Consider the following 27,447-nt stretch of genomic DNA (forward strand, 5'->3'; position numbering starts at 1 on the left):
CTGGGTTCATTTCTAGAGGGATAGAATTCAAAAGCAGAGAAGTGGTGTTGAACTTGTATTGAACCTTGGTTAGACCACACTGGGAGCACTGTGAACAGTCCTGGTCTCAATATTATAAAAAGGACATAGAGGCACTGGAGAAGGTGCAAAAAAGATTGACTAGAATGATACCAGAACTGAGAGGTTATAACTATCAGGAAAGATTGAGCAGGCTGGGGCTCTTTTCTGTAGAAAAGAGAAGGCTGAGGGGTGGCCTGATAGAGGTCTTTAAAATTATGAAGGGGTTCGGTAGGGTCGACGTAGAAAAGATGTTTCCACTTGTGGGGGAGACCAGAACTAGAGGCCATAAATACAAGATAGTCACTGACATGAATCAGTCATTCATGTGGAAATGACTTATGAAATAATACTGAGCGGTCTGCTGGTGGCGCTGTCCAGGGAGAGTATAAATACTCGGGCACGGGCCCAGCTTGCTCAGGACATTCTTACCAGGAACTAGTGAAGGACACAACTAGACTTCCATGTTGTAAAACAGTTGATGAAAGCTTTGTTTAACGTGTAGACCAAGTGCCGAGTAGTTTTCTTACGTCAGTCACTAATAAATCCAATCGGGAATTCAGGAGAAACTTCTTTACCCAGAGAGTGGTGAGAATGTGGAACTCGCTACCACAGGGAGTGGTTGAAGCAAATAGTATAGATGAATTTAAGGGGAAGCTGGATAAACACATGAGGAAGAAAGGAATAGAAGGATATGTTGATAGGGTGAGATGAAGAGGGTGGGAGGAGGATTGTACGGAGCAAAACACCGGCACGGACCCTTTGGGCCGAATGGCCTGTTTCTGTGTTGTAGACTTGATGTAACTCGATGTAATATATTCTGTATGATAGAAAGGACGGTGGTGTTTAAAGTAGTTGTCTCTGCTGATTCTGGAGGGTCCTTTTGCCCCGCCCTATACCGGGCCAATAAGCCCAACAGGGCGGAGACTTCCTACACAGCGGGGGTGGTGGGGGTTCCTGCCTCCTCGGCTTAGAATCGACCCACTGAATCTCTGCAGGACGGAACACCAACCGTAATGACTTGCAAAATGAGTGCAGGATCAGACTCCTCACACCCGATGTGTCAGCCGTAGCCTAATGGGTAGCTCGCTCACCTCTGAGTCAGAAGGTTGTGGGTTCAAGTTCCACTCCAGAGACTTGAGCACAAAAAGCTAGGCCGACACTCCAGTGCAGTACTGAGGCAGCGCCGCACTGTCGGAGGGGCAGTACTGAGGGAGCGCCGCACTGTCGGAGGGGCAGTACTGAGGGAGCGCCGCACTGTCGGAGGGGCAGTACTGAGGGAGCGCTGCACTGTCGGAGGGGCAGTACTGAGGGAGCGCCGCAATTTCGGAGGGGCAGTACTGAGGGAGCACCGCACTGTCGGAGGGGCAGTACTGAGGGAGCGGCGCACTGTCGGAGGGGCAGTACTGAGGGAGCGGCGCACTGTCGGAGGAGCAGTACTGAGGGAGTGCTGCACTGTCGGAGGGGCAGTACTGAGGGAGCGCCGCACTGTTGGCGGGGCAGTACTGAGGGAGCGCCGCACTGTCGGAGGGGCAGTACTGAGGGAGCGCCGCACTGTCGGAGGGGCAGTACTGAGGGAGCGCCGCACTGTTGGAGGGGAAGTACTGAGGGAGCGCCGCACTGTCGGAGGGGCAGTACTGAGGGAGCGCCGCACTGTCGGAGGGGCAGTACTGAGGGAGCGCCGCACTGTCAGAGGGGCAGTACTGAGGCAGCGCCGCACTGTCGGAGGAGCAGTACTGAGGGAGCGCCGCACTGTCGGAGGGGCAGTACTGAGGGAGCGCCGCACTGTCGGAGGGGCAGTAGTGAGGGAGCGCCGCACTGTCGGAGGGGCAGTACTGAGGGAGCGCCGCACTGTCAGAGGGGCAGTACTGAGGCAGCGCCGCACTGTCGGAGGAGCAGTACTGAGGGAGCGCCGCACTGTCGGAGGGGCAGTGCTGAGGCAGTGTCACACTGTCGGAGGGGCAGTACTGAGGGAGCGCGCACTGTTGGAGGGGAAGTACTGAGGGATCGCCGCACTGTCGGAGGGGCAGTACTGAGGGAGCGTCGCACTGTCAGAGGGGCTGCTATTCAGATGAGACGGTAAACCGAGGCCCCGTCTGCTCTCTCAGGTGGACATAAAAGATCCCACGGCACTATTTTCAAGAAGAGCAGGGGAGTTCTCCCCGCTGTCCTGGAGCCAATATTTATCCCTCAACCAACATCACTACAACAGATTATCTGGTCATTATCACATTGCTGTTTGTGGGAGCTTGCTGTGCGCAAATTTACTGCCACTTTTCGTACATTACAACAGTGACTGCACTTCAAAAAGTGCTTATTTGCCTATAAAGTGCTTTGGGGAGTGAAAGGCGCTATAGAAATGCAAGTCCTTTCTTTCTTAAGTCCGGCGGCAGATTTCCTGGCCACCCGTGAGACTGGCACAGCACAGAGACGTGCCCGCGAGCCCCATGCTAGTGAGGTGCCCTCCCATTGACCACCGCCCTGCACCCCGCAAACTCCAGTGGGGTCAGAGCTGGAGGTCACAATCCTGCAGCTTTAATGGATGATGCCTTTATCGTCAGCGGATCTCGAGCAAGGCTACAGGAGATTCACTCCTGGTGACAATTGTGTGTCAGTTGTTGCCACGTGCAGATTTCGGGCCAGACTCAAAATCAGAATGAAGGGAATGGGAGTCAGTGAATTGCAATGGCAAAGAACATTCCCCCAGCAACAGAATATCTGTAACCTCTAATTAACTTTAGCAATCACACATTAGAAAAAAAGAGAAACTCGGTCAACCTGACCTCTAATTGGTCTGAGCATTGGTGCCCAGAATGCAGAGCAATTGCACCGTGTAATCCTAAAGGGACCCACAACAACACCTTGCCTTTATATAGCGCCTTTAACGTACTAAAACGTCCCAAGGCGCTTCACAGAAGCGATTATCAAACAAAATTTGACACCGAGGCACATAAGGAGATATTAGGACAGGTGACAGAAACATAAGAACATAAGACGTAGGAGCAGGAGTCGGTCAATGGCCCCTCGAGCCTGCTCCGCCATTCAATAAGATCATGGCTGATCTGATCTTGGCCTCAACTCCACTTCCCTGCCCGCTCCCCATATCCCTCGACATCCTTACCTTTCAAAAATCTGTCTATCTCCACTTTAATTTCAATGAGAATTCCAAAGATTCACGACCCTCTGAGAGAAGAAATTCCTCCTCATTTCCAAAGGTTGATCAAAGAGGTCGGTTTTAAGGCGCGTCTTAAAGGAGGAGAGAGAGGCGGAGAGGTTTGGGGAGGGAATTCCAGAGCTCGGGGCCCAGGCAGCTGAAGGCACGGCCGCCAATGGTGGAGTGATGGGAATCGGGGATGCACAAGAGGCCAGAATTGGAGGAGCGCAGAGATCTTGTTGGATTGCAGGTTAAAGTCACACTCAAAAGGTCATGAGTAAATGAGGAAGGTCATTCTGCTCAACCATGGTCAACCATTCCTAGCATAAACTGAAACGGATTCCCGTTTTGAACGACGATTTGCCCGGGCAGTGGAGTGAACCGTCGATCCCAATTTGGGTCTTGATCCAGCATCTTAAACCCCTTGCGCACACTGAGCACCATTTCACGGCTCCTCCCCCCTTACCCACTGTAACCAATCCCCTACACAACACTGGTCTCCGACAGGGGCCTCTGCAGAAGGAGATAGTGACGGAACAGCACTGCAACATTCTCCCGTTTGTTCTATCCTGATGTCAAATTCACACACTTCTCCCAACGCCTTTAACTTGAGTCCACGGATGGAGGGGCGCTCTCCACGGCTGACCTAGGGGCCTCTTACAAACCAAAACCCGCTCCTTCCACAGCAGAGCATGTTACGTCTCTTAAAGTTAACGGCTGGAAGAATGTGGGCTAAGAGTGTGTGCACTTTGGGTAATGTATGTTCCCAGCCACCACCAAGGAGCAGCACGACACAATTAATTCTTAAAATTAAGGGATCTAACCCGTGCTGTACCTGCCCTGAGAGTGTTTGATGGGGCAGTGTAGAGAGAGCTTTACTCTGTATCTAACCCGTGCTGTACCTGCCCTGGGAGTGTTTGATGGGGCAGTGTAGAGGGAGCTTTACTCTGTATCTAACCCGTGCTGTACCTGCCCTGGGAGTGTTTGATGGGACAGTGTAGAGGGAGCTTTACTCTGTATCTAACCCGTGCTGTACCTGTCCATCTCTATTTGCTAGAAATTCAGTATCGCCACATTTGGGGCGCTACAGCCGGGCGTTCGCTAAAGTTAGCGCCGGGCGCAACTTAGCGCCACCTTCGCCGAAATTGAGGTGCATCGCCCCAAGAGGTTGCTGCTGCGCTAAAGCAGGCGGTGCACGGCTATCATAAGGTGCTAAGCCGGCCAGCCGAGGCGCTACCAGCGAGGGCGAGCGCAGCGCAGGTGCGGCGAGTTATCGATTGCAGGCAGACACGTTGGCGCCGGTCAGCTCTTAAAGGGGGAGGGTCGATTTGGTTTGCAGCCACGCCCTGCACACTGCAGCCCTGAATCTAGGCCTGGACAGCCCTGCTTCGACAACGCCATGCCCACAACCATGGAGAAGGCCAGGGAGCGAGCGCAGCGCTTTAGTGAGAGTGCCCTGAAGGTTCTGGTTGGCGCAGTGGAGCACAGGCAACCTGTCCTCTTTCCTGACAGTGGCAGGAGGCCGCTGCCCAGCGAGTACAGGGAAGCTTGGAGGGAGTTGGCTCACAGAGTGACCTCCAGCAGCATGGTCCCCAGGACACCCACGCAATGCAGAAAGAAGTTCAACGACCTCACTCGGGTTGTCAGGGTGAGTACCCTTTCCAGTATCCTCTTCATCCCTGCATGTGCACATCACTTTATGGCCAAAGGGTCCTGAAAGCCCCAATGCCCAGCCCTCATCCAACACCTATGGCACTCTCATGAAAATCACATGCACATTCAGCACTTTACACACTGTCAGGGCTATTCCACCATGGGAGGCAGTGCAGCCAAGATCAGGGCTTGACACTGTCAGGGCTATTCCACCATGGGAGGCAGTGCAGCCAAGATCAGGGCTTGACACTGTCAGGGCTATTCCACCATGGGAGGCAGTGCAGGCAAGATGAGGGCTTGACACTGTCAGGGCTATTCCACCATGGGAGGCAGTGCAGGCAAGATGAGGGCTTGACACTGTCAGGGCTATTCCACCATGGGAGGCAGTGCAGGCAAGATGAGGGCTTGACACTGTCAGGGCTATTCCACCATGGGAGGCAGTGCAGGCAAGATCAGGGCTTGACACTGTCAGGGCTATTCCACCATGGGAGGCAGTGCAGGCAAGATGAGGGCTTGACACTGTCAGGGCTATTCCACCATGGGAGGCAGTGCAGGCAAGATCAGGGCTTGACACTGTACTCAGAGCCCGTCCTTTCTCTTGCAGGGCAAGCTGGCCCACAATCGCAGGCAGCAGCTACGGACCGGGGGAGGCTGTCCTGAACTTAAAGACCTCAGCGACCTGGAGCAGCAAGTGGAGCAGATTATGGGAGGCCGGCTGATTGGCCCCGTCGCCACTGGAGATGCCGACCCCGTTCTGGACAGCAATGGTAAGGTCATCACCTTTTTGACCTCTCTCTTTCCACTTGTGCCTCACAGCAGCATCCTTTGCCACTCTCGAACCAATGCAGTGCATTGCAGCACTCATGCCTCCCTCGCTGCCGCCCTGTCCTCACTCTAAAGCAACTCTTGTGCCTCCCTGCTTTCAGATGCTGAATCGCCAGGTGAGGAGGCGGGCCCTCAAGCTGGCACTGTGAGTGAATCGGAAGGCGAGGAGGAGGAAGAGGAAGCCGGATCATCAGTGCCACCCTCAGCCGAGGCAGCCCATGGCCATGATGGGGACACGTCTTCTCTGGAGGGGAGCAGGGGGGAAGGGTCTGATGACGGTGAAGCTCCGGGGCCCAGCGGGCTGCAGCAATGCGGGAGGGGTAGGGAAGCTCGGCGGCCTTCTCCCCGGAGGGTGAGTTCGGCCTCCAGTCCTGCTACAGTGAGTGCAGAGGAGGTGCGGCTCCTTGGTGAAATGGGCGCCCAGGCTGAGCGCAGGCACATTGAGCTCATGGCTGCAGTGGCAAGGATGCCTGACTGCTTAGAGTCACTGGCAAGGAGTGTGCAGGAATTCGGGGCAGCACAGGCCAAGAGTCTGCAGGACTTCAGGGCAGCACAGGCCAGGAGTCTGCAGGAGGTCGCTGCATCACAGGCCAGGAGTCAGCAGGACGTCGCTGCATCACATGCAGCTTCCAGCCAAGTGCTCAGTTGTGCCATGCATTCACTGGCTGGTCTGATGCAGACACAGAGCAGGGCCACACGGGCACTAACTGCTGCCACCCTCGCTGGATCGACCAGGAATCGCCGAGGCCCTCGCCGCGCCACAGCAGCCCAGCAGTCTGTGCTTCAGCAGATTGCTGCGCATGCTTCAGTGCTGGCCCGTGCGAGTGCCAGTGTCTCGGCCGACCAGGGAGTGCCTGTGCTCTGTCAGGTTGGCAGCATTCCTGCTGCCAACACTGTCACTCCTCCACTGCAGCTGCCACCACCCGTAGGACAGACTGCTGCCGCCCAAGCAGAGTTGGAGCAGACAGCAGCCGGGCCCTCCAGGCCCAGAGCTGGTCCAGGCCGTCCCCCAAGGGCATCTGCCAACTCACTATCTGACCCTCAGCAGCCTTCCCCCAGCCTTGCTGCAGCCACTGGGGTCCCATTAAGGAGGAGCTGCAGGGCGGGAAGGGGCCAATCACACAAGCGAGGCGGATCACCCTCGCAGGCCAAAAAGTAGGAGGTGTGGCAAAATGTTGAGTTTTTTATGAAGGCCGAGAATATTGCGATACTTTTTTATGAAGGCCGAGGATGTTGTGTTTGTTTTTTATGAAGGCCGAGGATCATGGTCATTTTTTTTCACTGTTTTGTTCATTTTCTCCAGGTTGTGAGAGCCAGTTATGTGTCTGACTGTTTTTTGGGGGGTTTCTCTGTATTTGTTTGTCATGCGGGAAGGGCACAGAGTTTTTTAAATAAAAAATTGTCTTTATTCAGATTGTCCATGTTTGCACTTTGAACTATTTGTTGCCTTGACCGCCTCAGGGTTTGCGGAGCGGCTCCATTCATGTTCTTTCAATGGCACAAGCCATTCCCTGAGAGGGGGCCTAGAACCGACTTGCAATAGAAACATAGAAACATAGAAGATAGGAGCAGGAGTAGGCCATTCGGCCCTTCAAGCCTGCTCCGCCATTCAATGAAATCATGGCTGATCATTCAAATTCAGTACCCTGTCCCTGCTTTCTCCCCATATCCCTTGATCCCTTTAGCCTTAAGAAATATATCCAACTCTTTCTTGAATATATTTAATGAACTGGCCTCCACCGCCCTCTGTGGCAGAGAATTCCACAGGTTCACCACTCTCTGGATGAAGAAATTCCTCCTCATTTCAGTCCTAAATGGCTTACCCCTTATCCTTAGACTATGGCCCCTGGTTCTGGACTCCCCGACCATCGGGAACATCCTTCCAGCATCTAGTCTGTCCAGGCCTGACAGAATTTTATAGGTTTCGATGAGATCCCCTCTCAATCTTCTAAACTCCAGTGAGTATAAGCCCAATCGACACAATCTCTCCTCATAAGTCATTCCTGCCATCCCAGGTATCAGCCTGGTGAATCTTCGCTGCACTCCTTCCATGGCAAGAACGTCCTTCCTCAGATAAGGCGACCAAAACTGCACACAATACTCAAGGTGCGGTCTCACCAAGGCCCTGTACAACTGTAGCAAGACATCCTTGTTCCTGTATGATGTGCCTCAATAATTCCGAGACTCGATGTTAGCGAAACAAAACAAGGCTTTTATTAACTTAGAACGTAACACGTAAGAGAGAGAGAGATATCTTCCTTCTGGAGACTGAGGCCAGACTGAGCTAGCTTACAAAAGGGGCCAGGTATGGGCGGAGCCCTACACACACAGCACATTCCAGCACATTCCAATAAACAATACAATGAGGACTGGGGGAAGGGAAATGACACTGAAACCGACCACAGTCACAGGCCGTGATGAATGGAATATTTCATCACATTCACCCCTTCTATAGATTTAGTCTGTTCGGGGGTTTGATAGTCCTCTGCGACCGATGTGGCTGTTGTGGTGCCGCGGGTGTCGGCTGGGTGTCCCCGGTAGTCTCCTGGGTCTCTGCCGGGGGTGCCGCCAGGGTTGTTGAAGGGGTAGTTGGTGGGGGTGCCGTTGGTCGATGTTCTTCCGGGGGTGATGAAAGAGTGGTGGGTGGGTAAGAGTTGCTGTGATCGTTGTTGCTGCTATTGCCGTGGTTGTTGTCGATGCCGGCTGGGGCGACGTCTTTTATGGACACGGTGTCCTCCCTTCCGTCGGCGTGCCGGACATATGCGTATTGGGGGTTGGCGTGGAGTAGGTGTACTGGCTCCACGAGAGGGTCCGTCTTGTGGCCCCTCACATGCCTTCGCACGAGTACCGGACCTGGGGTGGAGAGCCATGACGGCATGGATACGCCTGAGGTGGATTTCCGGGGAAAAACAAACATTCGTTCATGAGGCGTGGCATTAGTGGCCGTACACAATAGCGACCGTATCGAATGGAGCACATCCGAGAGGACTTCCTGCCAGCGGGAGATAGGGAGGCCCTTGGTCCTTAGAGCTAGAGTGACTGCTTTCCATACTGTCCCGTTCTCTCGCTCCACTTGGCCGTTACCCCGGGGGTTGTAGCTGGTGGTACGGCTCGTGGCGATCCCCTTGGACAGCATGTACTGGCGTAGCTCTTCACTCATGAAGGACGCCCCCCTATCCGTATGGATGTAGCTCGGCATACCGAACAGGCAGAACAGGCTGTTGAGGCATTTAATGACCGTGGCGCTGGTCATGTCTGGGCAGGGGAAGGCGAATGGGAACCGGGAGTATTCGTCCACAATGTTCAGGAAGTAAACATTGCGGTCGACGGACGGGAGGGGGCCCTTGAAATCTAAGCTGAGCCGCTCAAAGGGCCGTGTAGCTTTGATTAAGTGGGCTCTATCTGGGCGGTAGAACCGAGGCTTGCATTCAGCGCAAGTGCGGCAGTTCCTGGTCAGAGACCGAACTTCCTCAATCGAGTAGGGTAAGTTACGGGACTTTATGAAGTGGAACAGCCGCGTGACCCCTGGGTGGCAGAGGTCGTTGTGGAGGGTCTGTAGCCGATCCCCGGTGGCGCTGGCACACATCCCTCGTGAGAGGGCGTCAGGGGATTCGTTAAGGGCCCCTGGCCGGTAAATGATGTCGTACTCGAAGGTGGAGAGCTCGATCCGCCACCTAAGAATCTTATCATTTTTAATCTTCCCCCTCTGTTTATTATTGAACATAAACGCTACCGACCGCTGGTCGGTAAGTAGGGTGAAGCGTTTGCCGGCTAGGTAGTGGCGCCAGTGGCGCACTGCCTCCACGATGGCTTGGGCCTCCTTTTCCACGGAGGAGTGTCTGATCTCGGGCCCTTGGAGGGTCCTCGAGAAGAAAGCTACGGGCCGCCCCGCCTGGTTGAGGGTGGCCGCCAAGGCGAAGTCAGACGCATCACTTTCCACTTGAAATGGAGTGTTCTCGTCCACTGCCTGTAGCGTGGCCCGCTCAATATCCTGCTTAATGCTTTTGAAGGCGGCGTGGGCCTCAGCAGAGAGCGGAAAAGAGGATGCTTTCAAGAGGGGGCGGGCTTTGTCGGAGTAGTTGGGGACCCATTGGGAATAATAAGAAAATAACCCCAGGCACCTTTTCAGGGCTTTGGGAGTGTTGGGCAGGGGCAGCTCCCGTAGGGGGCGCAATCGGTCGGGGTCTGGTCCGATTTCCCCATTCTCCACCACGCTGCCTAGTATGCAGAGGCGCATGGTGTTGAAAACGCACTTGTCCTCGTTGTAGGTGAGGTTGAGTTTTTGTGCGGTTTCCAGGAACCTCTCGAGGTTCGAGTCGTGATCCTGCTGATTGTGGCCGCAGATGGTGACGTTGTCGAGGTAGGGGAAGGTTGCCTGCAAGTGGTGGTCATCGACCATGCGGTCCATCTCCCTCTGAAAAACCGAGACCCCATTCGTCACCCCAAAGGGGACTCTAAGGAATTGGTAGAGGCGTCCGTTCGCCTCGAAGGCGGTGTACGGGCGGTCCTCTGGTCTGATAGGGAGCTGGTGGTACGCTGACTTGAGGTCGATGATGGAGAACACCCGGTATTGGGCGATTTGGTTCACCATTTCTGATATGCGGGGTAGCGGGTAGGCGTCTAGTTGGGTGTACCTGTTGATCGTTTGACTATAGTCGATCACCATCCGTTTCTTCTCGCTACCCCTTACCACTACCACTTGGGCGCGCCACGGGCTGTTGCTGCGTTCAATAATGCGCTCTTTCAGGAGCCTGTCTACCTCGGTCGCGATAAACCGCCTGTCCTCCCAGCTGTACCTCCTGCTTTTGGTCGCTATTGGCCGGCAGTTAGGGGTAAGGTTCGCGAATTGCGAAGGCGGCTTTACCTTCAGGGTAGCCAGACCGCACACTGTGAGGGGCGGCTGGGACCCACCGTACTTGAGCGTGATGCTTTGGTGGTTGCACTGGAAATCCAGGCCCAAGATCATGTTCGCACATAGGTTCTTCATGATTAATACTTTAAAATTATCGTATACAGTTCCGTTAACGCCCAATTGTACCGTGCAGTAACCCAGAATGGTCGATGTCTGGGTTTTATCAGCCATAGAGATGGTACCCTGAGCAGGGACCACCTTTAGGGAGAGTTGCTGTGCCAGTTCAGGGTGGATAAAACTCTCCGTGCTTCCACTGTCAATTAAACATTTAACCCGGCACCCGTTTACCTCGATGTCCACCATTGATTTGGATAGCGGGTGTGGCCTGGTCTGGTCCACTGTGACCGATGCCACTGTAGGGCTCTGATCGATACAAGATGGCGTCCACGCTGTCTGCTCATAAGATAGCGGACCCCACGAGGTCGGGCAAGATGGCGTCCAAGATGGCCGCTCCCACGGCGCACACGCGGCGGTGGCGGGTTTTCCGGCGGTTGGTTTTCCGGCGGGGTTCCCTCTGCACACCTTCCCGAAGTGCCCCTTCTTACCGCACTTAAAGCAGGTGGTGCCTTTCGCCGGGCACAGGTTTCTGGTGTGTTTTGGCTGCCCGCAGAAGTAGCAGTTGGGTCCCTGACGCGTCGCGGCTGTCGTAGGGCTTCTGGGGGGAGAGCGGGGCCCCGCCGGTGTCGGACTGCCGGGCGGGGAAGATGCCTTCCAAGATGGCGGCGCCCTCGGTGCACACGAGGCGGCGTGGACGGCGCAGGCTGAAGAGTAGGCGTCCGAGTTTCTCTGGGCCACATCCAGGGATCGCGCAGTGTCCGCAGCCTGTTTCAGGTCCAACCCCGTTTTTTCCAGCAGTCTTTGCCGGATGTAAGTGGAGCTGAGGCCTGTGATAAAGGCATCGCGAACAAGCTCGTCAGTGTACACTGCGGCTTTTACATCTCGGCACTTGCAGTCTTTGCCAAGCATTTTCAGGGTGCTTAGGAACTCCTCCACCGATTCCCCAGGTCGCTGTGTGCGAGTAGCGAGCAGATGCCTAGCATACACCTCATTCGTAGGCTGCTGGTAATGCGCCTTTAAGATGTCGCAGGCGGCCAGGTACGTATCGGCGTCTTGGATGAGGGGGTAAACCCGGTGGCTTACCCAATTCCGCAGAATTCCGAGTCTCATCCTCGCAGCGTCCGTAGCGTCTTTGACGGCTGCGGAATTGTCCAGGAAGAATTCCATACACTCAAACCAGTGTCCGAAGCGTGCTGATGCGTCCGGAGCATGTTGATCCAAATCCAAACGTTCGGGTTTCAGGAGTTGATCCATAGTGTTGAAAAATAAGTTAATAAAATTGATGTGCCTCAATAATTCCGAGACTCGATGTTAGCGAAACAAAACAAGGCTTTTATTAACTTAGAACGTAACACGTAAGAGAGAGAGAGATATCTTCCTTCTGGAGACTGAGGCCAGACTGAGCTAGCTTACAAAAGGGGCCAGGTATGGGCGGAGCCCTACACACACAGCACATTCCAGCACATTCCAATAAACAATACAATGAGGACTGGGGGAAGGGAAATGACACTGAAACCGACCACAGTCACAGGCCGTGATGAATGGAATATTTAATCACACTGTACTTGAACCCTCTTGCTACGAAGGCCAACATACCATTTGCCTTCTTAACCGCCTGCTGCACCTGCATGCTTACCTTCAGCGACTGGTGCACAAGAGCACCCAGGTCTCTTTGCACTTCCCCTTCTCCCAATCTATTGCCATTCAAATAATAATCTGCCTTCCTGTTTTTGCCACCAAAGTGGATAACCTCACATTTATCCACATTATAGTGCATTTGCCATGTTTCTGCCCAATCACCTAACCTGTCCAAATCGTACTGGAGTTTCATGACATTCTCCTCACAGCATACCCTCCCACCCAGCTTTGTGTCATCTGCAAATTTGGAGATATTACATCCAATTCCCTCGTCCAGATCATTAATATATATTGTGAACAGCTGGGGTCCTAGGACCGATCCTTGCGGTACCCCACTAGTCACTGCCTGCCACTTGGAAAACGACCCGTTTATTCCAACTCTTTGCTTTCTGTCCGCCAACCAGTTCTCTATCCAAGTCAATACCTTGCCCCCAATCCCACGTGCCTTAATTTTGCACGCTAATCTCTTGCGGGACCTTATCGAAAGCCTTCTGAAAGTCCAAATACACCACATCCACTGGTTCTCCCTTATCTATTTTACCAGTATCTATTTAGTTGGTCTGCCATTTCTTTGTTCCCCATTATAAATTCCCCCGATTCTGACTGCAAGGGACCTACGCTTTACTTCACCAATCTTTTTCTCTTCACATATCTATAAAAGCTTTTACAGTAAGTTTTTATGTTCCCTGAAAGCTTTCTCTCATATTCTATTTCCCTTTCTTAATTAATCCCTTGGTCCTCCTTTGTTGAATCCTAAACTGCTCCCAATCCTCAGGATTATTGCTTTTTTTGGCCAATTTGTATGTCCTCTCCTTGGATGTTATGCTATCCCTAATTTCCCTTGTTAGCCACGGTTGAGTCACCTTTTTTGTTTTATTTTTATGCCAAACTGGGATGAACAACTTCTGACAGACGGCCCTTGCACTTTGTGCCTCCCTCCCGTCTTGGTGCTCCTCCTCCTCCTCCTCCTCTGGTGGCCCTCCAATATCTGCTGGCAGTGGCTGAGTCCTGAGGATAGCCAGGTTGTGCAGCATGCAGCACACTACAATGAAATGGGAGACTTGCTCAGGCAAGTACTGTAGGGCTCCCCCGGAATGGTCCAGACAGTGGAACCTTTGCTTCAGCACGCCGATTGTGTGCTCAATGATGTTCCTGGTCGCTTGATGGCTGTCATTGTATCGTTCTTCAGCAGGGGTGGTGGGCGCACGGAGTGGGGTCATCAGCCGGGTGCACAAAGGATAGCCCTTGTCCCCGAGAAGCCAGCCTCCTGGGTAAGCCGGGGCTTCGAAAATGTCTGCCACAGAAGTCTGGCGCAGGATGAAGGCGTCGTGGCCACTGCCTGCAAAGCGGGCATTCACAGCTAGTATGAGCTGCCTGTGGTCACAAACCAACTGCACGTTCAGCGAATGGTAGCCCTTCCGGTTGTGGTAATCCTCGGCATTCTCTAGAGGCGCCCGCAAAGCCACATGCGTACAGTCAATGCCGCCCTGGACCATGGGGAAGCCCGCTATTCTTGCAAATCCCATTGCACGCTCTTGCTGCTTGTCCGGGGTCATGGGGAAGGAAATGTACTGACGTCTCCTTCTGAAGAGGGCATTCGTGACCTGGCGGATGCAGCAATGCACCGCGAACTGGGAGATATTGGCAATGTCCCCAGTAGCGGATAGGAAGGAGCCGGTGGCATAGAAGTTGAGAGCTACTGTCACCTTCACCGCCACCGACAGAGATGTCCTGCACCTCAGCTGAGGCTGCAGATCTCTCTGAAGCAGGTGGCAGCTCTCCGCGACCACCTCCCTTCTGAATCGAAGCCTCTGAATGCACTGCTCCTCAGACATGTTGAGGTAGGAGAAGTGCTGTCGGTATACCCTGGGAGGGTAAGGCCTCCTGTGCCGACACCTGTTGGCCCTTCTCCGTCTGGCCATGATTGGCACTGTCTCTCGGCGTCTCTGAGCCCTTTCAATGCAATGCAGAAACCCAACATTTCCACCCATTGCAGCCCCCATTATATGTGGCCACTCAAGGCTATGGCACTGAGAAATAAATCCAACTGCAAATCTCCGGCCTGAAGCCAGAAGTACATGTGCGAGCGATGAGTCAAAGCAGAATGCTCTCTCCCTTTATCTCTCTCCAATTCTCTCTCTCTCACACAGGAGTGGAACAAAATGGCTGCCACAAAGAATGCAGGAAGAGTCCCCTTTAAATAGTGCTCCCCCAACCCCACAGTGACTGGGAACCGTTCCACTCAACCAGTCGCTGGGAGCACCAGGCGCAAAGAAGGGGGGCGCCGCTGAAGTTCCGGTTCGGGGTGCACCAAGGGCGTTGCACCATGAAATGACGTCAGGATCTGCGCGCGCAGCTGAGCGGGCGCTGCGGTTTTGCGCCGCCGCTAATTCTTGACTCAAGTTCGCGAGAGGCGCAGATAGCGCCGCGCCCGGGCGCTAGCCGCTTCGCGCCCCACTTCTCGCCCTCTTAAGGCGCTAGCGGCTGGCGCTAACAACTGAATTTCTAGGCTGGAGTGTTTGATGGGACAGTGTAGAGGGAGCTTTACTCTGTATCTAACACTTGCTGTACCTGCCCTGGGAGTGTTTGATGGGACAGTGTAGAGGGAGCTTTATTCTGTATCTAACACTTGCTGTACCTGCTCTGGGAGTGTTTGACGGGACAATGTAGAGGGAGCTTTACTCTGTATCTAACACTTGCTGTACCTGCCCTGGGAGTGTTTGATGGGACAGTGCAGTGGGAGCTTTACTCTGTAGCTAACCCGTGCTGTACCTGCCCTTGGAATGTTTGATGGGACAGTGTAGAGAGAGCTTATCTTTGCATCTAACCTGTGCTGTACCTGCCCTGGGAGTGTTTGATGGGACAGTGTAGAGGGAGCTTTACTCTGTATCTAACCCGTGCTGTACCTGCCCCGGGAGTGTTTGATGGGACAGTGTAGAGAGAGCTTTACTCTGTATCTAACCCGTGCTGTACCTGCCCTGGGAGTGTTTGATGGGACAGTGTAGAGGGAGCTTTACTCTGTATCTAACCCCTGCTGTACCTGCCCTGGGAGTGTTTGATGGGACAGTGTAGAGGGAGCTTTACTCTGTACCTAACACTTGCTGTACCTGCCCTGGGAGTGTTTGATGGGACAGTGTAGAGGGAGCTTTACGCTGTATCTAACCCGTGCTGTACCTTCTCTGGGAGTGTTTGACGGGACAGTGTAGAGGGAGCTTTACTCTGTATCTAACCCGTGCTGTACCTGCCCCGTGTGATGAAATAACTCTGTGTTCTGGCATTTGTATTGTCTGTTGTTGTTGTACTTGTTAATGTCTGGAATGTTCTACCAGTGTAACCACTAATGCTCCTCCCTAGCCCCGCCCCTCTTCTGGAATGTTCTACCAAGGGCTGGGTCGGTGATGAATGATGGTTGCCCTATGTTAACTTGATGCCATGTTCTTACTTAATAAAAACCTTTAGTTTTAAGCTTTAACCTCATGGATTCAGGCAGTACTGAAAGTTTTATACACCCCAACCTAGTTAACTCCTGTTCATTGAAAGTGTATCCTACTCGAAGTGAAATCGTGATGGCGTCCAAGTCCCTTACTTTGGAGGTAACTGGATATTGTAAAGTCACATTGACCGTTAAGGATACGGAGTATGAGGATTTTAAACTCCTCATATTACCTCAGTTGTGTGTGAACTTAATTTTAGGCTTGGACTTCCAGTGTCAGCATGAGAGCGTCACCCTTAAGTATGGTGGATCCCAGCCTCCGCTCACAGTCTGCGGCCTTTCTACTTTAAAAATAAGTCCGCCTTCTTTGTTCGTGAACCTTGCTCCTAATTGTAGACCTATAGCGACTAAGAGTCGACGGTATAGTTCAGAAGATAAAAAATTTATAAAAGAAGAAGTGGAAAGGCTTCAACGGGAGGGAATCATCGAACACAGTGGTAGCCCGTGGCGTGCCCAGGTGGTGGTGGTTAAAACTAATGAAAAGAAAAGACTTGTGGTCGATTATAGCCAGACTATAAACTTGTATACCCAATTAGACGCCAACCTTTGCCTCGTATTTCTGAGATGCTGAACCAGATAGCTCAGTACCGCGTGTTCTCCACCATTGATTTAAAGTCTGCCTACCATCAACTCCCCATCAAAATAGAAGACCGACCTTATACGGCCTTCGAAGCTAATGGGCGCCTGTACCAATTCCTTAGGGTGCCCTTTGGAGTGACGAATGGAGTATCCGTCTTCCAACGGGAGATGGATCATATGGTGGATGAATACGCGTTGGAAGCAACATTCCCGTACCTGGACAATGTTACTATCTGTGGGCGCGACCAACGGGAGCATGATCAAAATCTCGCGAAGTTCCTAGAGACTGCAAAGAGGTTAAACCTGACCTACAACGAAAACAAGTGTACCTTCAAAACTACACGTTTGTGTATTCTTGGTTGCGTTGTGGAGAATGGGGTAATCAGGCCAGATCCTGAAAGATTACGCCCGCTTAAGGAATTACCTTTACCTCACACTGTAAAAGCTTTAAGAAGGTGTCTGGGATTCTTCTTGTACTGTGCCCAGTGGGTGACTAACTACTCAGATAAAGTCTGACCTCTTATTAAGTCGACGTCTTTTCCGCTATCGGCGGAAGCTCAGGAGGCTTTCCTTAATATCGAACGGGACATTGAGAAGGCAGTGGTATGTGCCGTGGATGAGAAGATCCCTTTTCAAGTGGAAAGTGATGCATCTGATTTTGCGTTGGCAGCAACTCTTAACCAAGCTGGTAAACCAGTAGCTTTCTTCTCTCGTACATTGCAAGGACCAGAAGTTCGACATTCTTCAGTGGAAAAGGAGGCACAGGCGATTATCGAAGCAGTCAGGTATTGGAGACATTATCTCGCTGGCCAACGTTTTATGCTCATTACTTACCAGCGATCCGTGGCCTTTATGTTCAATACTAAGCAGAGAGGCAAGATCAAAAATGATAAGATTTTAAGATGGCGAATAGAACTGTCAACATATGACTATGATATTCAGTACAGGCCTGGAGTATTTAATGAGCCATCGGATGCTTTGTCACGAGGAGTATGTGCTAGTTTAGGTATAGATTAGCTTCAAAGTCTCCACGACGCACTCTGCCACCCTAGGGTTACCAGAATGAACCACTTCATTAAGTCCCACAATCTACCCTACTCTATTGAGGAGGTCCGGACAATGACCACAACCTGTTGTGTTTGTGCTGAGTGCAAACCCCGCTTCTATAAGCCGTCCGAGCCAGCTCATCTTATTAAAGCAACTCGACCATTTGAGCGTTTGAGTCTCGATTTTAAAGGTCCCCTTCCATCGAGCGACCGTAATGTCTATTTTCTTAATATTATAGACGAGTACTCTCGGTTCCCTTTTGTGATCCCCTGTCCGGATGTGACTAGTGCTGTTGTAATTAAATGCCTCTGCCAGCTGTTTTCCTTGTTTGGCATGCCTAACTATATACATAGTGATAGGGGTTCTTCCTTTATGAGCGAAGAATTGCGACAGTTTTTGCTATCGAAAGGGATTGCAACGAGTAGAACTACCAGCTATAACCCTCGTGGTAATGGGCAGGTCGAGAAAGAAAATGCGACAGTGTGGAAGGCTATCGTACTGTCTCTGAAGTCGCGAGGCCTGCCAACCTCTCGCTGGCAGGATGTCCTGCCAGACGTGCTGCATTCCATAAGGTCTCTTTTGTGTACAGCGACGAATGCCACCCCTCATGAAAGGATGTTTAGTTTTCCAAGAAAAGCTACTAATGGAGTAATGTTACCCACATGGTTGATGACCACGGGCCCTGTGTTGTTGCGCAGACATGTGAGAGGCCACAAGACTGATCCACTGGTGGGGGAAGTACAACTCCTCCATGCTAATCCCCAGTATGCGTATATTCAATATCCGGATGGGCGAGAGGATACGGTCTCTATTAAAGATCTTGCACCTGCTGGAGCTCGAAAAGAGTTCGACTCTGAGAGTAGAGTTTTCAATCGTGGTATTGGACCTTCAGAGACACAAACCCTCAGTGTGGAAAATACTGATGATTCTGGGAATTCGAATGAACCGTAGATAGTACTCCGGGAGGAGCCTCAGCAAGAGTTACGTTGTTCCCAGAGGATTATCAGACCTCCTAACAGACTGAATCTATAGCAGGGGGTGAATGTGATGAAATAACTCTGTGTTCTGGCATTTGTATTGTCTGTTGTTGTTGTACTTGTTAATGTCTGGAATGTTCTACCGGTGTAACCACTAATGCTCCTCCCTAGCCCCGCCCCTCTTCTGGAATGTTCTACCAAGAGCTGGGTCGGTGATGAATGACGGTTGCCCTGTGTTAACTTGATGCCATGTTCTTACTTAATAAAAGCCTTTAGTTTTAAGCTTTAACCTCATGGATTCAGGCAGTTATTTGGCACATCACCCCGGTAGTGTTTGATGGGACAGTGTAGAGGGAGATTTACTCTGTATCTAACCTGTGCTGTACCTGCCCCAGGATTGTTTGATGGGACAGTGTAGAAACATAGAAACATAGAAGATAGGAGCAGGAGTAGGCCATTCGGCCCCTCGAGCCTGCTCCGCCATTTAATGCTTTCTCCCCATATCCCTTGATCCCTTTAGCGTTAAGAAATATATCTAACTCCTTCTTGAATATATTTAATGAATTGGCCTCCACTGCCTTCTGTGGTAGAGAATTCCACAGGTTCACCACTCTCTGGGTGAAGAAATTCCTCCTCATCTCAGTCCTAAATGGCTTACCCCATATCTTTAGACTGTGACCCCTGGTTCTGGACTCCCCTGCCATCGATAACATCCTTCCTGCATCTAGTCTGTCTAGTCCTGTTAGAATTTTGTAAGTTTCAATGAGATCCCCTCTCATTCTTCTGAACTCCAGCGAATATAAGTCGAATATACTCAATCTCTCCTCATACGTCATTCCTGCCATCCCAGGTATCAGTCTGGTGAATCTTCGCTGCACTCCCTCCATGGCAAGAACATCCTTCCTCAGATAAGGTGACCAACACTGCACACAATACTCAAGGTGTGGTCTCACCAAGGCCCTGTACAACTGCAGCACGACATCCTTGCTCCTGTACTCGAATCCTCTCGCTATGAAGGCCAACATACCATTTCCTTCTTAACCGCCTGCTGCACCTGCATGCTTACCTTCAGTGACTGGTGCACAAGGACACCCAGGTCTCGTTGCACTTCCCCTTCTCCCAATCTATTGCCGTTCAGATAATAATCTGCCTTCCTGTTTTTGCCACCAAAGTGGATAACCTCGCATTTATCTGCCATGCATCTGCCCAATCACCCAACCTGTCCAAATCATACTGGAGTTTCTCTGCATCCTCCTCACAGCACACACGCCCACCCAGCTTTGTGTCATCTGCAAACTTGGAGATATTACATCTAGTTCACTCGTCTTGATCATTAATATATATTGTGAATAACTGGGGTCCTAGCACCGATCCCTGCGGTACTCCACTAGTTACTGCCTGCCACTCGGAAAAAGACCCGTTTATTCCAACTCTTTGCTTTCTGTCTGCCAACCAGTTCTCTATCCAAGTCAGTACCTTACCCCCAATCCCATGTGCTTTAACTTTGCACGCTAATCTCTTATGCGGGACCTTATCGAAAGCCTTCTGAAAGTCCAAATACACCACATCCACTGGTTCTCCATTATCTATTCTACCAGTTACATCCTCAAAAAATTCCAGTAGATTAGTCAAGCACGATTTACCTTTTGTAAATCCATGTTGACTTTGTCCGATCCTGTCACTGTTTTCCAAGTGCTCTGCTATTACATCTTTTATAATGGACTCTAGCATTTTCCCCACTACCGATGTCAGGCTTACCGGTCTATAATTCCCCATTTTCTCTCTACCACCTTTTTTAAATAGTGGGGTTACATTAGCTACCCTCCAATCCATGTGAACTCTGCCCGAGTCTATAGAATTTTGGAAGATGACCAGCAATGCATCTACTATTTCTAGGGCCACTTCCTTCAGTGCCCTACGATGTAGATTATCAGGCCCTGGGGATTTATCGGCCTTCAATCCCATCAATTTCCCTAACACCATTTCCCTACAAACACTGATTTCATTCAGTTCCTCCCTCTCATTAGACCTTATGTTCCCCGACATCTCTGGGAGATTATTTGTGTCCTCCTTTGTGTAGACAGAACCAAAGTATGTATTTAATTGGTCTGCCATTTCTTTGTTCCCGTTATAAATTCCCCTGATTCTGACTGCAAGGGACCTACGCTTGACTTCACCAATCTTATTCTCTTCACATATCGATAGAAGCTTTTACAGTCAGTTTTTATGTTCACTGCAAGCTTACTTTCATATTCTATTTTCCCCCTCTTAATTCCCTTTGTCCTCCTTTGCTGAATCCTAAACTGCTCCCAATCCTCAAGTTTGCTGCTTTTTCTTGTCAATTTATATGTCCTCTCCTTGGATCTTATGCTATCCCTAATTTCCCTTGTTAGCCACGGTTGAGTCACCTTTTTTGTTTTATTTTTATGCCAAACAGGAATGAACAAATTCTGTAGTACATCCATGTGATTTTTAAATGTTTGCCATTGCCTATCCACCGTCAACCCTTTAAGTAACGTTCCCCAATCCATCCTAGCCAACTCGCGCCTCATGCCATCGTAGTTTCCTTTATTTAGAGGGAGCTTTACTCTGTATCGAACCCATGCTGTACCAGCCCTGGGAGTGCTGGATGGGATAGCGTAGAGGGAGCTTTACTCTGTATCTAACCCGTGCTGTACCTGCCCTGGGAGTGTTTGATGGGACAGTGTAGAGGGAGCTTTACTCTGTATCTAACCCCTGCTGTACCTGCCCTGGGAGTGTTTGATGGGACAGTGTAGAGGGAGCTTTACTCTGTGTCTAACCCGTGCTGTAACTGCCGTGGGAGTGTTTGATGGGACAATGTAGAGGGAGCTTTACTCTCTATCTAACCCGTGCTGTACCTGCCCTGGGAGTGTTTGATGGGACAGCGTAGAGGGAGCTTTACTCTGTATCTAACCCATGCTGTACCTGCCCTGGGAGTGTTTGATGGGACAGTGTAGAGGGAGGTATACTCTGTATCTAACCCGTGCTGTACCTGCCCTGGGAGTGTTTGATGGGGACAGTGTAGAGGGAGCTTTACTCTGTATCTAACACGTGCTGTACCTGCCCTGGGAGTTTTTGATGGGACAGTGTAGAGGGAGCTTTACTCTGTATCTAACCCGTGCTGTACCTGCCCTGGGAGTGTTTGATGGGACAGTGTAGAGGGAGCTTTACCCTGTATCTAACCCATGTTGTGCCTGCCCTGGGAGTGTTTGATGGGACAGTGTAGAGGGTGCTTTACTCTGTATCTAACCCGTGCTGTACCTGCCCTGGGAGTGTTTGGTGGGGACAGTGTAGAGGGAGCTTTACTCTGTATCTAACCCGTGCTGTACCTGCCCTGGGAGTGTTTGATGGGACAGTGTAGAGGGAGCTTTACTCTGTATCTAACACGAGCTGTACCTGCCCTGGGAGTGTTTGATGGGACAGTGTAGAGGGAGCTTGACTCTGTATCTAACCCGTGCAGTACCTGCCCTGGGAGTGTTTGGTGGGGACAGTGTAGAGGGAGCTTTACTCTGTATCTAACCCGTGCTGTACCTGCCCTGGGAGTGTTTGATGGGACAGTGTAGAGGGAGCTTTACTCTGTATCTAACCCGTGCTGTACCTGCCCTGGGAGTGAGTGTTTGATGGGACAGTGTAGAGGGAGCTTTACTCTGTATCTAACCTGTGTTGTACCTGCCCTGGGAGTGTTTGGTGGGGACAGTGTAGAGGGAGCTTTACTCTGTATCTAACCCATGCTGTACCTGCCCTGGGAGTGTTTGATGGGACAGTGTAGAGGGAGCTTTACTCTGTATCTAACCCGTGCTGTACCTGCCCTGGGAGTGTTTGATGGGACAGTGTAGAGGGAGCTTTACTCTGTATCTAACCCGTGCTGTACCTGCCCTGGGAGTGTTTGATGGGACAGTGTTGAGGGAGCTTTACTCTGTATCTAACCCGTGCTGTACCTGCCCTGGGAGTGTTTGATGGGGACAGTGTAGAGGGAGCTTTTCTATTCTCCTGTACGCACATTCTGCAGTACTTCTTTTATAATGAAACTGATGTTTTCGGGCTTCTATGGGCACACATTTCAGTGACAGTATTGTCTAAAATAAATAACTGAGACTGGCACGAGAAGATCACTTTATCCCGGTTTAGGCCCTACTTCCCCGGTTCAATGAACACAACCAAACAAAATCAGTTAACTGGTGATGCTCCGCCTTGCTGTTTGTGGGATCTTCCTCTGTGTAAAATGGCTGCTGTGTTTGCCAACTAGAATCATAGAATAGTGCAGCACAGGAGGAGGCTGTTCCGCCCATCGTGTCTGTGCCGGCTCTTTGAAAGAGCTCTCCAATTAGTCCCACTCCCCTGATCTTTCCCCACATCCCTGCAAATTTTTCCCTTCAAGTATTTATCCAATTCTCTTTTGAAGGCTCCTATTGAATCTGTATCCACCACCCTATCAGGCAGTGCATTCCAGATCCTAACCACTTGCATGGGTAAATAAGTTTTTCCTCATGTCGCCTCTGGTTCTTTTGCCAACTACCTTAAATCTGTGCCCTCTGGTTCTCGACCCTTCAGCCATTGGAAGCATTTTCTCTTTATTTACTCTATCGAAACCCTTGATGATTTTATACACCTCGATCAAATCTCCTGTTGGTCTTCTCTGCTCCAAGGAGAACAACCCCAGCTTCTCCCGTCTCCCCCCAGTTACTAGGTCACAAGGTCACTGAATGGAAGCACCCTTGTGGCATGAGCGAGAGGCTATGAAGTGCGGGTAGGGTGGCGTTCCTCTCCGTTTGCACCAGCTGACACAGGAAACCCTGTGGGCACAAAGTGGGGTGGGGATTAGGGGGCACGGGGGTTGCGGTACAAAAGTCCAGGGAGGGTGCCCTCAAGTGCCAATTTGGACAGCTCTCCGCGTGCCAACATGTCCGTTCAACGTTCCCTCAAACGTTGAGTCAGGTGCTTCATCAACCCTTCACTGCACAGGTTCTGTGTCTCACAATTGGCTTTCGTTTCACTTCATTTGTGCCTGACACGCCTCCCCTCCCCCCACAGGTCTTGTGACCTTGAAGATCTTCACGTTCCTCCAGTTCTGGCCTCTGGAGCATCCCCAATTTTAATCGCTCCACCATTGGCGGCCGTGCCTTCAGCTGCCTGGGCCCTAAGCCCTGGAATTCCCTCCCTAAACCTCTCCGCCTCTCTCTCCTCCTTTAAGACGCTCCTTAAAACCGACCTCTTTGACCAAGCTTTGAGTCACCTGCCCTAATATCTCCTTATGTGGCTCGGTGTCAATTTGTGTCTGATCACACTCCTGTGAAGAGCCTTGAGATGTTTTACTACATTAAAGGCGCTATATGAATGCAAGTTGTTGTTGAAGCTGTCAGATTGTTGTAAAAACCCAATTGGTTCACTGATGGCCTTTTAGGGGAGGAACCTGCCATCCTTACTCGGTCTGGGCCCACATGACAATGATGACCACAATTCAAAACAACTTCATTGACTATAAAGCGCTTTGGGACGTCCTGAGGTCGTGAAAGGCGCTCTAGAAATGCAACTCTTACGTTCTTCTTTCCTGCGTGACTCCAGTCCCAAACCAGCATGGTTTAACTCTTAACTGCCCTCTGAAGTGACCTAGGAAACCACTCGGTTTGATCAAAAGTGCGACATAGCGATACCAGAAGAAGGCCCAACACCACCTTCTCAAGGGCAATTAAGGAGGGGCAATAACTGCTGGCCTTGCCAGCAATGCCCACATCCCAAGAAGGAATGTTTAATATAACCTGGGCTGTGGGAGAAGACACCTGTTCGAAAGTCATTTCGAAGCTCGATATAAAGCTGAAGTAAGTCTCCGCCACCCTCTGCAGCAACTTGCCTTTAATTTGGACCTTGTAGGCTAGAAGTTCCATTTTCCCATGCGGTCTGATTCCCACACACAAGGGCATAATCGCGCAGCCAGAGAGAGATAATGATTGAAGTTGGTGTCCCACTGCACTGCCATGGAATTACAGCCAGTTCACAAGGGGAGGTCTGCATTTATACCATAAATAACACAAACAATCGGGATTGCAGTGAGTACAATCAGACCCAGTCGGTCTCGTAGTTAAACAATGTCAGGAGAAGCGAGGACAATTAATACTTTACTTTTGGCAGGAGAGCAGGATTTTTATTACCAAACAAGCACAGCTCTTTCATAAGGACCATAGATTTTGCTTATCATCAGACTGATAGATACTACAATCAGCAGAAAGGAATCTTCCCTGATAACGCATCATAAACATCTGCAATCACTCCCAGCCTTAAACCAAGTCCTCAATCTACAGTGTTAGTAACTCTCACAGCCTCGGAACATCTAATCAGTATCAGGGTGAGGGAAGTTAGCAGACACCACCTTATTATCCCATCAAACACTCCCAGGGCAGGTACAGCACGGGTTAGATACAGAGAAAAGCTCCCTCTACATTGTCCCATCAAACACTCCCAGGGCAGGTACAGCACGGGTTAGATACAGAGAAAAGCTCCCTCTACACTGTCCCATCAAACACTCCCAGGGCAGGTACAGCACGGGTTAGATACAGAGTAAAGCTCCCTCTACACTGTCCCATCAAACACTCCCAGGGCAGGTACAGCACGGGTTAGATACAGAGAAAAGCTCCCTCTACACTGTCCCATCAAACACTCCCAGGGCAGGTACAGCACGGGTTAGATACAGAGTAAAGCTCCCTCTACACTGTCCCATCAAACACTCCCAGGGCAGGTACAGCACGGGTTAGATACAGAGTAAAGCTCCCTCTACACTGTCCCCATCAAACACTCCCAGGGCAGGTACAGCATGGGTTAGATACAGAGTAAAGCTCCCTCTACACTGTCCCATCAAACACTCCCAGGGCAGGTACAGCACGGGTTAGATACAGAGTAAAGCTCCCTCTACACTGTCCCATCAAACACTCCCAGGGCAGGTACAGCACGGGTTAGATACAGAGTAAAGCTCCCTCTACACTGTCCCCATCAAACACTCCCAGGGCAGGTACAGCACGGGTTAGATACAGAGTAAAGCTTCCTCTACACTGTCCCATCAAACACTCCCAGGGCAGGTACAGCACGGGTTAGATACAGAGTAAAGCTCCCTCTACAACGTCCCATCAAACACTCCCAGGGCAGGTACAGCACGGGTTAGATACAGAGTAAAGCTCCCTCTACACTGTCCCATCAAACACTCCCAGGGCAGGTACAGCACGGGTTAGATACAGAGTAAAGCTCCCTCTACACTGTCCCATCAATCACTCCCAGGGCAGGTACAGCACGGGTTAGATACAGAGTAAAGCTCCCTCTACACTGTCCCGTCAAACACTCCCAGGGCAGGTACAGCACGGGTTAGATACAGAGTAAAGCTCCCTCTACACTGTCCCATCAAACACTCCCAGGGCAGGTACAGCACGGGTCAGATACAGAGTAAAGCTCCCTCTACACTGTCCCCATCAAACACTCCCAGGGCAGGTACAGCACGGGTTAGATACAGAGTAAAGCTCCCTCTACAACGTCCCATCAAACACTCCCAGGGCAGGTACAGCACGGGTTAGATACAGAGAAAAGCTCCCTCTACATTGTCCCATCAAATACTCCTAGGGCAGGTACAGCACAGGTTAGATACAGAGAAAAGCTCCCTCTACACTGTCCCATCAAACACTCCCAGGGCAGGTACAGCACGGGTTAGATACAGAGTAAAGCTCCCTCTACACTGTCCCCATCAAACACTCCCAGGGCAGGTACAGCACGGGTTAGATACAGAGAAAAGCTCCCTCTACATTGTCCCATCAAATACTCCCAGGGTAGGTACAGCACGGGTTAGATACAGAGTAAAGCTCCCTCTACACAGTCCCATCAAACACTCCCAGGGCAGGTACAGCACGGGTTAGATACAGAGTAAAGCTCCCTCTACACTGTCCCATCAAACACTCCCAGGGCAGGTACAGCACGGGTTAGATACAGAGTAATGCTCCCTCTACACCGCCCCATCAAACACTCCCAGGGCAGGTACAGCACGGGTTAGATACAGAGTAAAGCTCCCTCTACACAGTCCCATCAAACACTCCCAGGGCAGGTACAGCACGGGTTAGATACAGAGTAAAGCTCCCTCTACACTGTCCCATCAAACACTCCCAGGGCAGGTACAGCACGGGTTAGATACAGAGTAAAGCTCCCTCTACACTGTCCCATCAAACACTCCCAGGGCAGGTACATTACGAGTTAGACGCAGAGTAAAACTCACTTCCACACCCACACCCACACCAGCTGACCTTCTAAAAACTGTGTAACTATTTCAATGGAAACATGGCATGAAATTAATGTTCTTGAACGAGCACTGTGCTCGAGTCAGGCTGACTGTATTTCAGAATTCACCCTTAATATAGGAGCAGGCACCTGGACTGCACCTTCTCCTGCGAGCGTGCTCTACGGGAGCTGTGGCCACCGCCTGCCTCACCGCTCCCCCCCTCCCACCCGCCCCTGACCTTCACATGGTGGTAATGTCCCTTTTCACAGCCCCGCACGTGCTGCCTCCACTTAATCCGGCCACTGGAGCCTCCAGCAGAGGCTGCTGCTGGATTCTGAGGGCTGTCTCCTTACCTTGGTGCGAATGACCAGCGGCAGGGGTAATATGAGAAGGGGAAGCAAGATTATGATCAGCTGGTCCCTGAAGGCCCACACGGTTCTCCAACAGGAGGCCATTGTTTCAGCGAGTGTCAAAAGACGATCTTCTTCAACACTGTTGGAGGTGAATCGTGAGCAGAGGGCAGGAGTGATTTGTATATAACAGAAAAGCAATTAAACATTAACTTGTCGGGCTTTTTTTTGGCAGTAGGATATTTTGAACCCAATAGGAGGGGCAAGCGTTACAGAACTAAAAAAAAACTTCCTGAGAGAGCAGAGTGTCACAACACCACCTCATGATGAGCAGGAACTTGTGGACTGGAGATTGGATTATACAGTTTAATCTGCTAGACTGTCAGGCTGTTCACACTGGCAGCTCTACAGCACTGGACTCATTCACGGGTCACTCCTT

General features: G+C 51.2%; 1 protein-coding gene across 2 annotated transcripts in view; it reads right to left on the reverse strand.

Annotated features, from left to right (window-relative positions):
* LOC147102272 (Na(+)/citrate cotransporter-like) overlaps positions 1–27,214 on the reverse strand; it is a 65,407-nt gene extending 38,193 nt beyond the window's left edge. Inside the window, exon 1 of one of the 2 annotated variants that reach the window (XM_085964660.1) lies at positions 27,012–27,204. In XM_085964660.1, the coding sequence (XP_085820786.1) occupies positions 27,012–27,113 (102 nt within the window). In that variant the 5' untranslated portion in view covers positions 27,114–27,204. Of the gene's footprint in view, positions 1–27,011 lie in introns of both variants that reach the window. The other variant, XM_085964661.1, reaches the window with a different exon arrangement.
* Positions 27,215–27,447: the final 233 nt, after the last annotated feature.

This window comes from Somniosus microcephalus, chromosome 22 (assembly GCF_052327205.1).
Source record: "Somniosus microcephalus isolate GS21.2 chromosome 22, FLI_Smic_1.0, whole genome shotgun sequence".
Classification (NCBI taxonomy): domain Eukaryota; kingdom Metazoa; phylum Chordata; class Chondrichthyes; order Squaliformes; family Somniosidae; genus Somniosus; species Somniosus microcephalus.